The sequence below is a fragment of the Aedes aegypti genome, chromosome 3, assembly GCF_002204515.2.
Source record: "Aedes aegypti strain LVP_AGWG chromosome 3, AaegL5.0 Primary Assembly, whole genome shotgun sequence".
NCBI lineage: Eukaryota > Metazoa > Arthropoda > Insecta > Diptera > Culicidae > Aedes > Aedes aegypti.
This window is the reverse complement of record NC_035109.1, coordinates 84597721-84613780: the sequence shown is the minus strand read 5'-3', so window position 1 is coordinate 84613780 and position 16060 is coordinate 84597721. Positions and strand designations below refer to the sequence as shown.

Here is a 16060-nt window from a genome sequence, read left to right as displayed (position 1 = left end):
GTAAGTTTCTGTATTTTCATAACATTGTAGAATAATAGTTTAACGATACACAGAAAACCGTTTACGATTTCATCAATAAATAAAAAAGATATAGCATAAACAAGGTGTCCACTTTATAAAATGAACAGTCCTTATGCGTAAATTTGTCATCTTTTCGAAACAATGATTTCAATGGGCAAGGGTGCCACTACCGAAGATTCATGTCTCACATAAGTCCTGCAAACGATATGAGCAAGGAAAATGCGGTTCTTACTAAAAATGGCATCGCCGAAAATGATTCCGTTGTCAAAACTTTCATATGTATGCTCAATTTGACAACATTAACGAATTACTGTAAAGAATATAGAAATCTCTTAGGAAATTGCCTACCTTTAGGCGTATTCCGTGGTTCGAGGTGTTTTTAATTTTAAAATAACTCAAAAAGTAAATGACTTGTAAGCGTTCGGCCTTCACATTCGGCTTCAGGGACCATGATTTAAGTGAGTAACGATATTTTCAATATTACCGAACGTTGTTTCCATAGGTGATCAATGTTACCCCATATCAGCCATTTTAAAAAATCACCTAAAACATTTTTTTAAACATGCTTAAATCTGTCAAAAAACAAAATGCAGTATATAATCACGAGCTCTGGGTGGCAGTACTTGTTTTAAAAATATAAAATTTGCAACATTTGCATTTTCAAACGAAATATTTAAGAAATATTCAAAAAAATGATCAATGTTACCCCGGATTACGGTACTAACAATGTAATACCAATAAATGATGATGAATGACGATGATGATCCTTGCACGAATTCTTGGAAAAATCTCTGAAGACATTTTCGGAGGAATATCTAAGGGAATACTTAAAATAAAATGCTTGTATGGATTCCAAAAGAAATATCCTGAGAAATTAACAAATAACTTATAGATGAATTCCTGGATAGTTTTTGGACGAGAAAGCCTAGAACATTTGTAGAAAAAAGTTCCTGGAAAGTTTCTGGTGAGAGAGCTGAAAATTGTTTGAATATATTTTTGGATATATGCTTTTATAACCTCGTGAAGAAATCTGTGGAGGCTTATTGAGAAACCTCTGAATAAAATTTCCGTAGATCCGGCAATTGCTGAAGAGTGTGATATAATGTTGAAAACGAAGGACCTTTAAACAGCTATCAACATACATTTATTTTTATCACATTAAATTACTATCAGCTAAGTACACGAAGATTTCTTCCGAGAATGCTATTCATAGGATTTGTAAGGAATCTTGCTTTATCTTAGATACGCATTTTTTTCTTCTTTGAAGCACGGCATCGCTCAAGTCGACTCCGTCTTTTCCAACAGATGCTGGTTCTTGTTAGGAGTTTTGTACAGCTGGAAAGCCCACAGGGAGAGTACCAGCATTTCCGCGCAAAGGCACATTTGGAATACAGCTGAAATTACAAAACAGGAATTATTTTAACATCACAGCGTGGATTAAGAATAATTACCATTCTTTTGTACTTGTAAGGTCATTGGGAAGGCACACGATGGAGTTACGTAAGTCACTAGTCCCATGATGACCAGCGGTTGAACTTTGCATAGGATCAAAACGGCTTGCAGAACTACGTACTTGCCCTGAAAAGAGTAACCAAGTCAATAAATTTTTACGATAATCAGTTTGGAGATCATGTTACCATCACTTTGAATTCACTGTACAGCGGATTGACCATACGAACGATGATATTCAAACCCCACACTCCAATAATAATGGAGAGTACGATGAATGGGACAAAGTACAGAATTATACGGGTAAAGTTTTCCTGGAACAGGTAATGATTATTTTATTAAAAAAAATTAGACACAAAAATAAGGATTTAAGAAAACTTACGGCATCTTCCACAAAGACCACGTTCAATCCTACAAAGAGCAAACTTTGAACTATTGGCAACTGAAGGATGAGTAGCCTCGTGAACAGAAGACGATTCCTGTGAAGCAACAGAACGTACGTTAATTGAGTTGAAGGAGCTGATATGAAGTAGATCTTCTTACTTGGTAACAGCCGATCGCTGCAGGAATGGCAAACAGCAACAGCAGGGCGGTGTCCTGGCGTTGAACGTCTGCGTATCACTCGATCGGATGAAGGCTTCCTCACCGCCAATGTAGTCCACGATCAAGCTAAGAAAGAAAGATAGGTGTAATTATTAATTAATATTCGTTATTATTGTGCCTATTTTGTAGAACAGACTTTCAGATCGTCTTTACCTAACGAAAAATGTTCTGTAGAACTTTCTTGATATTTTTCAATGATAATTTGAAAAATGTTCTTTCTGATATGGTCTTTGAGCAATATCTATCTAGTACAGGCCTATCCAACCGTTTGACTCTTTTTTGACAAAAATAGTTAGTGTATTTGCAAGAATAGTCCGATATTCGATTTTCTTTATCTCGAATGAGAGCTTGGTATTGTATATGACTAATCCATGTATAAAAATTCGACTTTATATCAAACTATTTGCTACATATGCAATAAAGTCGAAAAATTCGTACGGCCCGTAGGCCTGACTGGTTTTTGCCTCTGTCTACATTGCTAGCAACGAGTTCACATAATATAAATTTGAACTTCAATGCATGGATCAATCAGATATAATACAAAGCAGGTACAAATTTCTCATATCGGACTATTATTGCGAACGCGGCAACCATTTATGTCAAAAAAGAGCCCAAAAAGGCCCAACCTTTTTAGCTTTTTTTTGACATAAGAGCGGTTCCACAAAAAAGTTATGATTGTTTAAAAAAAGGTTGATTTTTCAATATGTTCTAAATAAACTTTTTGAATGCTTTTCGACCTGATTTTATGAAAGTACGCAAAATTTTCAACAAAAAAGGTATATGAGAAAATTTTGCTAATAGCTACCGAAACATTTGAAAAGTTTATTATGACCATTTTTAACAAATTCACCTTTTATTTTAAAAAATCATAACTTTTTTGTCCATGATTTCTGCATCTTGACCCACTGTGCAAAAGGCTTCATTTTTTGTCTACTTCAAAATATAAAAAATAGCCAACTTCATCAGCAATCCGTAAAAACTTTCTTGCAACATCCTAAGACTTATGAGGATAGACTATATCAGGATCGGTGGATTCCTCCTGAGAATCATGCACAGTAGTCCAGATAGCAGCTTTACGAGAAAAAAAATGGTCTAGAGTTGAAATGAAGCATTAGGTAAATACTATCTTCACATTGTCTTACTCTCTTACTGCTGTGAATTTTTACTATATCTACACTTTGACTGGATTTAGCATAGCAAGCTTTAACCAGGCGAAAATTGAGGGGGTTAGAAGAAAAGGAGTGTAAGTGGCAATAATCTGCTACGAATTGTGTCATTTTTTTTTCTATTGGACGTAAAATCACTATAAAACTTCGTTGCAAAGCTTAGAAACAGTAACATTCAGTATATTTCACTACAAATTCGACTAATATGCCATTGACACTTTCCGGGATAAAAAGCGCCGCCTGGAAGAGTTGGAGTGCGAAGAGATGGAGCAGTTGTATCGTTCTCAAGAAACACGTAAGTTCTACAAGAAACTAAATGCATCCCGCATAGGCTTTGTGCCGCGAGCCGAAATGTGCCGGGATAAGGATGGAGGTATCTTGACGGACGAACGTGAGGTGATTGAAAGGTGGAAGCAGCACTACGATGAACACCTAAACGGCGCAGAGGAGGAAGATCAAGACAGCAGGAGGAATGGCTTCATCAGTACGGCGGATGAGGGAGACGTGCCAACTCCCACAATAGGTGAAGTTAAGGATGCTATCAAACAGCTCAAGAACAACAAAGCAGCTGGAAAGGATGGTATTGGAGCGGAACTTATTAAAATGGGCCCGGACAGGTTGGCCACTTGTCTGCACCGATTGATAGCCAGGATCTGGGATACAGAACAGCTACCGGAGGAGTGGAAGGAGGGAATAATATACCCAATATACAAAAAGGGTGACAAGTTAGAATGTGAGAACTATCGAGCGATCACCATTCTTAATGCAGCCTATAAAGTGCTTTCCCAGATCATCTTCCGCCGTCTATCGCCACTGGCAAGTAGATTTGTTGGAAGTTATCAAGCCGGATTTGTGGACGGGCGATCGACGACAGACCAAATCTTTATGTTGCGGCAGATCCTCTAAAAGTGTCGCGAATATCAAGTCCCTACGCACCACCTATTCATCGATTTCAAAGCGGCCTATGATACCATCGACCGCGAAGAGCTATGGAAGATTATGGACGAGAACGGTTTTCCCGGGAAACTGACTAGACTGATTGAAGCAACGATGGATAGTGTACAGTGCTGTGTGAAGATATCGGGTGCTTTATCGGACCCGTTTGAAACACGCAAAGGACTTCGACAAGGCGATGGTCTTTCCTGCCTCCTGTTCAATATTGCGCTAGAAGGTGTTATGAAACGGGCGGGCTTCAACATGCGGGGCACGATCTTCAATAAATCCAGCCAGTTCATTTGTTTCGCTGACGACGTGGACATTGTCGGAAGAACGTTCCAGGTGGTTGCTGAACAGTATACCAGGCTGAAACGTGAAGCAGATCGGGTTGGATTGAAGGTAAATACGTCGAAGACGAAATATCTGCTGGCTGGAGGAACCGAGCGCGATAGAGCTCGCATAGGCAGACGCGTGACGATCGACGGGGATGAGTTCGAGGTGGTGGACGAATTCGTCTACCTCGGATCATTGATAACGTCGGATAACAACTGCAGCAGAGAAATTCGAAGACGTATCATCGCCGGAAGTCGTGCTTACTATGGACTCCACAAGACCTTGCGGTCTGGTAAACTTCACTTCCGTACTAAGTGTACCATGTACAAGACGCTAATAAGACCGGTAGTCCTCTACGGGCATGAGACGTGGACAATGCTCGAAGAGGACCTGCAAGTGCTAGGAGTTTTTGAACGACGTGTGCTTAGGACGATCTTCGGCGGAGTATGTGAGAACGGCGTATGGAGGAGAAGAATGAACCACGAGCTTGCGCAACTCTACGGTGAACCCAGTATCACGAAAGTCGCCAAAGCTGGAAGGGTACGATGGGCGGGACACGTTGTGAGAATGCCGGACAACAATCCCGCAAAAATGGTGTTCAACTCAAATCCGGCCGGTACAAGACGAAGGGGAGCGCAACGAGCTAGGTGGTTTGACCAAGTGGAGCAGGATCTTGGAAGTGTGGGGCGATCGAGGAATTGGAGGTTAGCAGCCATGGTAACTCGGTCCGTAACATTGTGGCGCAGGTCATGTCTTGAAGGACGTAGAGCCAGCAAAAGTAAAGTAAGCCATTGACACTTCTTTACGTTTGAGCCCATCAAATGATATATAATATGAAAGCTTTTAGCAGAGTGATGAAGAGATGGATCGAAATAAGTTCAAATTTATGTAATTTAGTTACTTTGTGACTAGGAGAGACTCGCCCTACTTTCTCAGATTCTAGAACAGTTTTATTCTAAGTCTAAGTGCTACACCTCGTATAGACGAAAGATGTTGTTAGAGTTAGAAATTTATCAAATGCCACAACTTAATATATTGGAAACTCAAACAAAATTTACCAAAGTTCAGTTGAATGACTTTAAAAAATCTAAATAACTCTGCTTTAATCAAGGCTTTAATGAATTTGGAGATTAATTTGTTTTATTCCAGAAATATCCTAGATGTTAAAAACTAACAATTTAGCAAATTCCTTTAAATTTTCCATTAGACTCCCTGAGTCCTCTGAATAGCGTCGTCTTATAAATTGCACACGAGACAATCAATGGATTTATTTAGTTACAATATAGGGGGATTGGGGACATAAGGAACACACGGGGTGAAATGGACACTCCTTTATTCTCTGAGAATATGCATATTTCATCATTGTTTTATACATAGTACGAAATCTGTATTGTATATCAGCAGTTTGACGGTGTAAATTTTTGCGGTTTATTATTTTGCTATTTAGCTTTTGAAATTTGACTTTTTCTCAGCTCCAAATTGGTTATATAGCTACCACCATAGTGTTTTGCGAAGGCGCTGGCGTGTTCGTTTTCGCGCGCTATGTGTGTGTTTTCGGTTTTGGTTCGATTAGGAGTGCGTATGCGTAAGTGAAGCTGAAAGTGGATAGTGACTGCTCAGTCAAAGATGAAACATAAATTGGTGAGCTCGTTTCATGATTTTATTTCTAATCTATAAAATATGTTTGACTACTCATTTAATCGTTACATCGGTGGGACGTTGATATGAACATTCAACAAACTATGAATTGAGTGTCTGCATAAACTCTGACTCCTAAATTATTTATGTTTCACATACTTTTTTCAAAACACCGTTTTCTTTTGAAATAAATGAAAAACAGAATTAACTACTATACCATTTAAACGAGAGTGCCACTACAACACTAGTGGAATTAAATGGTATAGTACTAAATTTGGGTTATCATTTATTTATAGGTATTCCACTAAACAGCTCGAAGATTATTATCAACTTTGTTTTTGCAACTAAAAGAAAACTTTGTGATTGACGACTTGCAAAGGGTTCTTGTCAGCATAAGAGTGTTCTGTAATAGTTCAGCCAATCGAGTTTTTTTTTTCTTTTCCTTTGACTAAAATATGATTTCGTCCTGACAGATGTAGGAATGTTGCATTTAGCTATTTGTTCAAAAAAATTTCAAATGTTGCGTCACTTTAACGACATTTAACGACATTATTTTCTTCTACTTCGCAATTTTACATATCAATTGAAAATATTATATTTAAAGGCACGTTTATATCTCCCAAATAATTGTTTATATGGTCTAATCGCTTACCAAAGTGAATCCTGTGACCCAACGATCTTCCCCAATAACAAACATCCCAGAAACATTTGTGAAAATGCAAAGGTAAATACGGTCTTCAAATAGCACTAACATTCCTTCCACCAAGCTCACCTGACTGCAAGGACGTGACAGGCGTCGTTATTGACCCTGTATAAATAGAGGCACTTAATTATGCACACTGAAGAAGAATATGGCCAATCCTATTTTCAACAAAAATAAAAAATCGCAGGGGCTCAAAGACGTATTTTTTATGATGACCTTAAAAAATACATTGATCTAGTACTTCAGAAACACGAGATAATATTCATTTCAGGTGATGCTAAACTTTTCAAGGTGCTGCAATATTCAGTATGAGTGTTGCAATACGCGATTCCATACTTATGGTGGGTAGTGTATTTAGACGATAATTCCAGTTATAGAATACAATCTTCGGCCATACCACAGTGAAATCTTCACGTGGGTCACAGCTGTAATTCTTAAAAATATTTAAAATATAATATGTGAAAATACATGTTGAGAGATGCTGGGTCATTAGGCCGAAGTACGTTAGGTGGAAGTGCGTTAGGCCGAAAAGGTCAGTCGAATGAGTTCAAAAATGCTGGAAGATTTAATGCCACATTTTTACAATTATCGTGAGATAAGGGAAGCGTTTTAGATTAAGCTAATCTAAGTTGAGAAAGTAATTCAAATTTCAAAATATGAGATATGCCAATGATCAATGTAATGATATAATTTAGAAGGACAACACATATTTAAAAGAAGGAAACAAATTCTGACAAAATGAGCAAATTTGATGCCAAAAACCATTCGTTGAACCAGCATTACTCGAAAGAAAATCAAATGTATTTACACCCGATTTTGTTTTTTGCACGGATTTATTTTTACACGGCCGTGCAAAAAAAGTTTCCATACCTTTTTTTCCGCCAAAAACTTATTTTTGCATGAAACGTCGAGAAATTGTGTTACTTTTTTGCACGGTTTTTGAAAACTTTTTTTGCACGGTACGCATCCCACGTGCAAAAACAGAATCGGGTGTATATGAAGACAAAATCTCTCATGAGATCCTTAAAAGCTATAACTCTAACAATAACCATGAATGTATAGCTCTAAAGAATAACAAACGTGCAAATGAAGAAAAAAATACTAATGAATGTAACAGTAACTAAAATTTGTATAAAGCACAATGACATCAAAAATCAATAGAATAGGCTCCCAGTTTCATCGGGAGATCGGATGTTCTTCAGCGGTTCACTCTTTGCACTTAGCTTCATTGAAAAGAATATCTCTGCTGGAGTGATTAAGGACCACCTATATTCATGAGAAAGTTCATAATGAAAAAAAAAAAGAAATATCTCGCATACCATATGATCTTGCCCTAAAAGCCATTGGTAACTGAATGTGTAGCTCGTTGTTCTTAAGCAAATAGATGGGCCAAGATAAAATCTATCTCCACTGGGAGATAGAGGAGGATCATCTTTCGATTGTTAAATAATGTGGAAATCTAAGTAATGAAAAAAAAAACGGATTTAGTACTATACCATTTAATTCCACTAGAGTTTGTATCATTTGACAGATACGCGTATTTTGACCTCAACTGTAAGGCCGTCTTCAGTGTCGTGTACTAGACCCGACTTATGCTCGAAGATTTATGATTATCGTCAAAATCTATTCGTTTGCTCAGTAACAACAAGCTACACACCTGATTACCGATGGCTTTAAAGGCGAGATCATAAATAAAGCGAGATTTCTTCTAGATTGAAATAAAAAACAGTCAAATCATTGAAAGAACTTCTCTAATGAAGTTATAAGGACCCATTCGGCCTAACGTACTTCGGTCTGATAACTCATTCGGCCTAACATATTTTGGCCTAACGTAATTCGACACCATGTTGATAAATGCCTGATTCAGAAATTAAACTATGTTGAATTTAGGATAATTATGCAAAAATATTTTTAGAGGATTATCGTTTTTGCGTGAAATTCTACTAAGAAAATTTAAAGTCGTGCTGACATCAACCATGATGTTGGAACATTTCCCCACCAAATGAATGTTCTTATCCTTAAGGTAAAGATGAATCGAAGCCAAACCTCAAATTTTCAAGAGCATAAATGTGGAGAACCAAGCATTCGTTTAAGCTGAAAACTTAATCGATTGGTCACTAGCTGGTGGTGACCAATCGAATAAGTTATTAGCTCAAACGGGTGTTCGGTTCGCCAGATTTGTGCTCATGAAAATTTGAAATTTGGCTTCGATTCATCTTCACCTTAAGAACGATTACGGCCAGGCCTTTTACAATTTTTTTTTCTATCTTTATTAACGAGATTTTTAGCCCTGGGCTAGTTTAGTTCATCTCGGGACCAACGGCTTTACTTCCCTTCCGAAGGAAGTCGTCACTGAAATTTTTAGTGACTATCTCGGGGATGGGATTCGATCCCAGGTCCTCGGCGTGAGAGGCGTGTGTTCTCACCACTACACCAGGTCCGTCCCCTGCCTTTTACAATGTTTGCATTCCCTTCAGTCACACCGGTCAACCCATCAAGGTCACTGTAAATTGTAGAATAAAAAACTAATGGTAATACCAACCTGTAGAACACGTAGGCGCTGATCATGAAGTAGATGTGCGATGCCGTGTCGCATATGAAGTACGACTTGGGGATGAGAGTCGATATTATGGCCAACGTTGTCACTATCTGTTGTCATCGCACCCACATAGTAATCATCATAATCGCCATCGTCGTGCCGGTAGGAGGCGTGGTGGGTACAGAATATAGCGTTCGATTAGTGTACAAACCAGTTAGTTTAATGTTCAATATTTTATAGTGATAGATTACATGTACGCTAGGGTGACCGAAAGTAGCTTTTTTTGCGTTACCAAAGGAATGGTGTCATAAATCAGTCGAAGAGTTTCTCCGTCACATAGTTGAGGGTGGGCCATTTCGCATAAAGACGTTTCGCATAATTTGTAGTTGACGTTTCTCGAAATGAACATTTGGCAGTATAAGAGTTTTATGTCTTCTTTAAAATGCTATCTGTTTTCGTTCGGAACGGGTTTATGCAAAACGTCCGTTATGCAAAAAAAAAACAAAACCGTCTTCATGCTAAGCCTTTTCTAAAATGTAGAAAGGTATACGATGCAGGTTACATTCGAACCTAAAGCTCAGATGGTCACCCTAGTATAAATGCCGGTATATCTTGGAATAGTCATCTGCACCACTTACCGGATATATTATCAGCACCACGATAGTCTTCGATTTGAATCGCTTGGGTGTGTATCGCAGCACCTGTCGGATGTTCTTGCCACATATCACAAACGTTGCAAAGCTAAGTACGATGGTAATGGCTATGATCACAGTTACGGCGATGTCCAATCCTGCGTAGGATGTATAACAGAATTTATTGTCTTTAGCATTGGCAGACATGGGAGAAGACAGATATTCAGTTACCATTTAAATATTGGACAACCGTTGGTAGCTCGGTGGGACACGATCTGGACACCGCTACCGTCGTCCGGTTGTCCGTCCATTCCTCGTCCACGATGAGACTGTCGTTGTCCATTACGAAGGTTTTATTGAGTGCACGGTGCCAGAGAGCGATAGATAGATAGATTGGGAGAGTCTCAGCAAGATTAAACCGGTTGGGAACACTTCAAACTGTCTCAAATCATTTTGTTACGCGTTTCCGGTGAATGTCGGCTTTTCTTGATGACAATGTCGCTGAAAAGAAAAGAAAAAAATATTAGTTAAGACGATTAGTACATAAGTTCATTCATAAGTGTTAATAAGTACAACTCTTTTATGGTTATCAGAGTCCGACAGTATTATCATTTGATGTAAAAGCTGTTTTAGTTTCAAATACAGTACTGCACAATACATTTGAAATCTTTTGACACACCCTAGTTTCTTCTTGTTGATGTTTGTTCAGATTTACATTTTTCTTAAGGTGAAACATCTCGGAATCCAAAGATGGCCGACACAATGGCCGACTTCTCCCCCTACTCACGTTTTTGAAGGCACAAAACTGGAGAAATAATTTGCAAACGTTCCTGATCTTCTTATTTTAAGCTTTCTGCTAGTGCACAAAGCCAAAATAAAAAGTTCACTGTTGTTGGATGCTTTCTTCGCGAGTTTTGTGCCTTTGAAGTTTCAGTGCAATCTTAAGAGTTGATTCCAAACTGCGTCACCTTAATTGATCGGTCGTATTTCTTTAATTAAATAACCAACGCGCTACATGGTGAGTGTATGGAACCTTTTGGCATCCTGTTTTGGCCAATAATTTTCTAGTTTTCATTCTACAGAATCAACATAAACGTTTTTTACTAGTTTTGACCAAGTAAGCTAATATTGCGTTGGGAAACGGATTGACTCGGTGCTGTCGAATCGGATAAGCAAATATTTTACATTAGCTGAGTTTGACCTGCGAGGAAAAATGATTACGCCAGTATATTGATATTCCCTGTTTTTATTTATTGGTCCACTCAATTTGTGAGGAACAGAATTGATGTGGGGAAGAAGCACCGCACCCCATACTGAATTGTTGCGCGTTGATTGATCAATTAAATAAAATTGATATGAAGGCATTGAAATGAAATGGCTTTGACTAGTTGGCGTAGTCTTATTTTTTCAAGCTTGTTCACTTTGCCTATTTATAGGAATTAAAGTGGTAGTAAAATTTTTCATGTCGTTCACATGATACAATGGACTATGCAACGCCCAATGTAACGCCCGACTTATACCTAAATAACTCATTAGAGATTTCTTTGCGTGTAATAAAAGAAGTCCAATCAAGGATCAGATAAATATGGAAAATTGGCGTGAAATTTGGCTTACCAGAAGAATATTTCAGGAAGAAGGACATTTTGCTTTCCTGGTTTTGAAAAAGGAGGACATTTTAAAAATATGACAAATCTGAACAAATATTTATTATTTTTTTTAAATTTAATAAAAAAATATATTGTATAATAATGATTATTGAACCATTTGTTCAAGAACCAGCAAAATTCAATAAAAAAAAGGTTCAAGGAAGCAAAAATAAAAAAGATTCTGCATTGAAAAAATCTTAGTGGTGGATTTTTCTATGCCACTTAAAACAATGACAATGATCAGACGAATCTTAGTTTTTTTACTTTGTATACTAAACTTAAGTTACTCATATTTTATTTTACTCTGAAAAGCGTAAAGATATTAAAATTTTGATTTTTTTTCCTAAAAGTATATTTTTGAATAAGGATCTCTTGTATTGTTAAATAAATAGACTTGTATTCTGTTTAAGACCTAAAATCAAATTGATGCATTGTAACGTTTTCGTAAAGATCGATAGATGATGTGCCTCTTTCGGAGAGATTTCCATATTAACGTTTATGTCTCTACCTTTTTTTCGTTTAATGAGTACATACTTACATCGACCAGTATTTTCCATTTCCATAACATCATTTTATCAAGAAGAACTAAACTAAAACCCTTTAAGTCTGGGTGATAAATTTGCCATAATATAAGTTCAATATCTTATTATTGTGATATATAATCAGCATTTAACTGCAAGAAATATATATTGATAAGCCAAAACCATTTTGGAACCAGTGTTTCGACCAGGGTTGAGCAGGCCCTACGTTGTGATTATTTTTGGTCCCGAAGGGGCAGACGAATGAACGAACAACAGTCTCCTACTACTATCGATGATTTATTGCCCACCACCGAGAGGCAGTGCTCCTGCTCGGTGGGGGATACGAAACGCAACGATCACAACTTACAACTTACTTCATCATCTAGCAGTTAATAATCATCCAGCAAAAGAAATCATAAATACTTTTACATATTCGATTCTTAAATCTTGGATATATCCAAACATATTACAAAATTGAAAATTCATAAACGTGTTCATAAATTGGTTTCAAACTAATAAATCCTTCATTTATATACATGACTGATAAGCGAAAGGCAAAAGGTTTCTCAAGAATAAGTAAGCAGAAACAGGAACTAACAGAACAGAAGCAGGAACTAATGGATAAATTTAATTTTCGATAATTTCAAAAAGGAGGACGGGAGGACACATGGTCAAAAAGGAGGACATGTCCTCCCGAAGGATACCATCTGGTAAGCCTACGTAAAATGAGCATGATCACAACCCTTGAGATAACTTTTAACTCTAGTAGGCAAATTTCGGCGCGTATTTTATATGAGAAATCCTACCAAAGCCTGATAAAATGAGGATTTTGGATAAAAAGAGCATCATACCGATCCGTGCGATCAGTTTTAATTCACTTCTTCAGACTGTTATTGCTTAGAAAGCGTTATTGCATATTTCATTATTAGTCTCCCTGAATATAATATGAGAAGTCAAGAGACTGATTAATGGGAATTTTGGGTAAAATGAGAATGATAACGATCCGTTCGATCAATTGTTATTATTACATTCCCTTCCGTTGACTTTTATAGCTTAGAAAACATTATTTCAATAGTTCATGAACAGTTTCTCTGTAAATTAGAAAACATTATGTCAATAGCTAATAAACGGTTTCCCTGCATATACAGACGCCTTTCCACATCTCGATATCGAAAGGACTATCGAGATAGGGAGAGATCGAGACATACTTAGAACAAATTTTTAACGAATACTAGATTGAAAATCACTCCGTTGCCAGGAAAAACAAAAATAAACAGATGTCATTTCGTCTTCGCAAACTGATTTGAAACTCTAAAATCTAGTCTAGTAACCTTTGATAATGGGCATATTGACATACGGAGAGAAAATTGGGAACGAAAATCACATCGAGATAGGGAGATATCGAGATAAGGAGGATATCGAGATATGGAGAGTGAAAATGTATGCAGAACGAAGGGACCGAAAAACTCATCGACATAGGGAGACATATCGAGATGTAGAACATCGAGATGTGGAGAGTCGACTGTAATATGATAAATCTTATGAAAAACCTGATAAAATGGGGAATTTGGGTGAAATGGCCATGATAACGATCCGTGTGGTTAGTTTCCACACCTACACTTACATACTCAGACTGCTATCGTTAAGGAAATGTTATTTCAATAGCTCTTAAACAAAGCATATAATATGAGAAATATTATCGCATACCTGATAAATTGGGGAATTTGGGTGAAAAGAGCTTGATACCGATCCGTGCGGTCAGTTTTGATTCATGCAGTTCCTTCTCTAGGCTTTTATCGCTTAGAAAACGTTATGTTAATAGCTAATAAATGGTTTCCCTGCGTATAATATGATAAATCATACGAAAAATCTAATAAAAAAAAAAGACACGGACACCGTCTTCAGCCATTTAGCTGCACAGACTGTAACTTAACACTAGACAAAGGACAAGCATGCTCCAGTGGCACAGCCGAGAAACATTCCTGGCGAAAAGTTGCAATGGCTGCAGCGGGAATCGAACCCACACCCCATGACACGATGCGATTAAATGCCTGACGACTCTAACCACACGGCCACGAGGCGAATTTCGATGAAATGGGCATGATATCCGTGCGGTCAGGTCCAACTCCTGCACGCACATCTGTATATTCCTATCTAAAAAATATTGTTCAAATAGCTTAAAATCATTGTTCCAATAGCTTATACGCAGTTTCGGGGAATTCGGATGAAATGGGCATGATAATAATCCGTGCGGCCATCAGAACTATTTTCATTCAATTCCTTAGAAATGTTTACATAAGAAACAGGTATTTTCTCAAGGATTACTCGTTGCGTACAGAAGATACATAATTTTTCGTTGGTTTTATACCTTTTTTCAAATCCTGAGAGTGATGGTTATAATGCTATGGACCAATATGAGAACCTGGCCACATCCGTATACCCCGGAATCGGTTCCGATAGGCCTCACGGGCACTTTTGTAATCCTATTCACTCATATCGTGTAACAGATCAAAATTCATGAACATCATAGTTATAATTCCATAGATCAGATTCTTGCGACATCCGAGATTCAGGAATTGTAAAAAAAATCTTTTTTTTTTCTACTTAAGGTGAAGATGAATCGAAGCCAAACCTCAAATTTTCAAGAGCACAAATCTGGAGAACCGAGCACCCGTTTGGGCTGAAAACTTAATCGATGGGTCACCACCAGCAAGTGACCAATCGATTAAGTTTTCAGCTAAAACGGATGTTTGGTTCTCCAGATCCGTGCTCTTGAAATTTTGAGGTTTGGCTTCGATTTATCGTCACCTTAAGAAAACTTCCTTTATCATTTTCCAAACGTATGAAGACATTTTTTTATTTTCAAAGAATTCTTTTATCTGTCACGAATGAAATTTTCCTATTAAGAACATGGTTAGCATCTAAAAGACCTACAGAAACATTGAGATTTAAATGGTGTCTAATCCATGATCCATTCAGTTCATACTTGGATTAGATTACTGGGGACGGTTAACATTTAATTAGTTTTCGAACTACCAAAAGAGTTAGCAAATGAAAATTGAAATTAAATGAAATGAACCTAATATTGATCCATGGCATTCTAGATATAATGTTCGGAAGAAAAAATCAGGAATTCTGAGCCGTCATACGATTCCAGTGAATAGGATTACAAAAATGTCTCTCTGAAGCCTTATCAGAACTGATTCTGAAGTATCCGCATGGGGCAAAAACGTCATATTGGCCATGATATTAAAGTGCCGGTTCAATTTTTGCAACTCTACCGTTCGTTTAGCAACATGGAAATGCTTACACAAAAGGATAAATCACGGGTCAGTCACCAATCCTGTTAATCTCAATGTTTCTGTGGAATTTTTTGAGGCTTACAATGTTATTATGGTGATGAAAGTAAAAAAAAAATCGTTCGATGTTGGCTCATTTCGATTAAGGCAACATGGAAATTTTTGACATGCTGCCTAGAACAAATGGACAATCTGTTGATTAGGATGAAAAATCAGGAATGTTGATATGAGTGAAAAATATTATAAAACGCTCCATCGGAACCGATTACAAGATATCCGTATGTAGCCAGAACTACATATTGGTCCATTTCATTATAGCTATGATGTTCTGGGTAAAAAATCAAGAACTTGGAGTTGTCGCACGATGTAAGTGAATTAGCGTTGGGCAAATTTGACCAGAACATCAATGTTACTGATCGATTCAAATTAGGAGTGTTTAATCGATTCACCGATTAAATCGAATCATTTGAATCGATGTTTTTGAATCGTTTCGAATGTCAACCTTTCAAAATAAGACCAAATGAAATTGCATATGTTTGTTAAACTTCCCCGATTGAATAACGTTTGAAATTGA

General features: G+C 37.3%; 1 protein-coding gene and 1 long non-coding RNA gene across 3 annotated transcripts in view; one reads left to right on the top strand and one right to left on the bottom strand.

Annotated features, from left to right (window-relative positions):
- The window catches only part of LOC110679547, a 134897-nt gene that overhangs the window by 58193 nt on the left and 60644 nt on the right, over window positions 1-16060 (top strand). The window lies entirely within an intron of this gene.
- LOC5579167 (organic solute transporter alpha-like protein) overlaps window positions 1143-16060 on the bottom strand; it is a 72959-nt gene continuing 58041 nt past the window's right edge. For both annotated transcript variants that reach the window (XM_021854457.1, XM_021854456.1), the window contains 8 exons: window positions 10252-10521; window positions 10027-10178; window positions 9392-9498; window positions 2014-2139; window positions 1853-1949; window positions 1659-1784; window positions 1473-1599; window positions 1143-1415 (listed from right to left, as the gene is read on the bottom strand). In XM_021854457.1, coding sequence (XP_021710149.1) covers window positions 1300-1415; window positions 1473-1599; window positions 1659-1784; window positions 1853-1949; window positions 2014-2139; window positions 9392-9498; window positions 10027-10178; window positions 10252-10363 — 963 coding nt within the window. In that variant the 5' untranslated portion in view covers window positions 10364-10521 and the 3' untranslated portion in view covers window positions 1143-1299. The remainder of the gene's footprint in view (window positions 1416-1472; window positions 1600-1658; window positions 1785-1852; window positions 1950-2013; window positions 2140-9391; window positions 9499-10026; window positions 10179-10251; window positions 10522-16060) is intronic.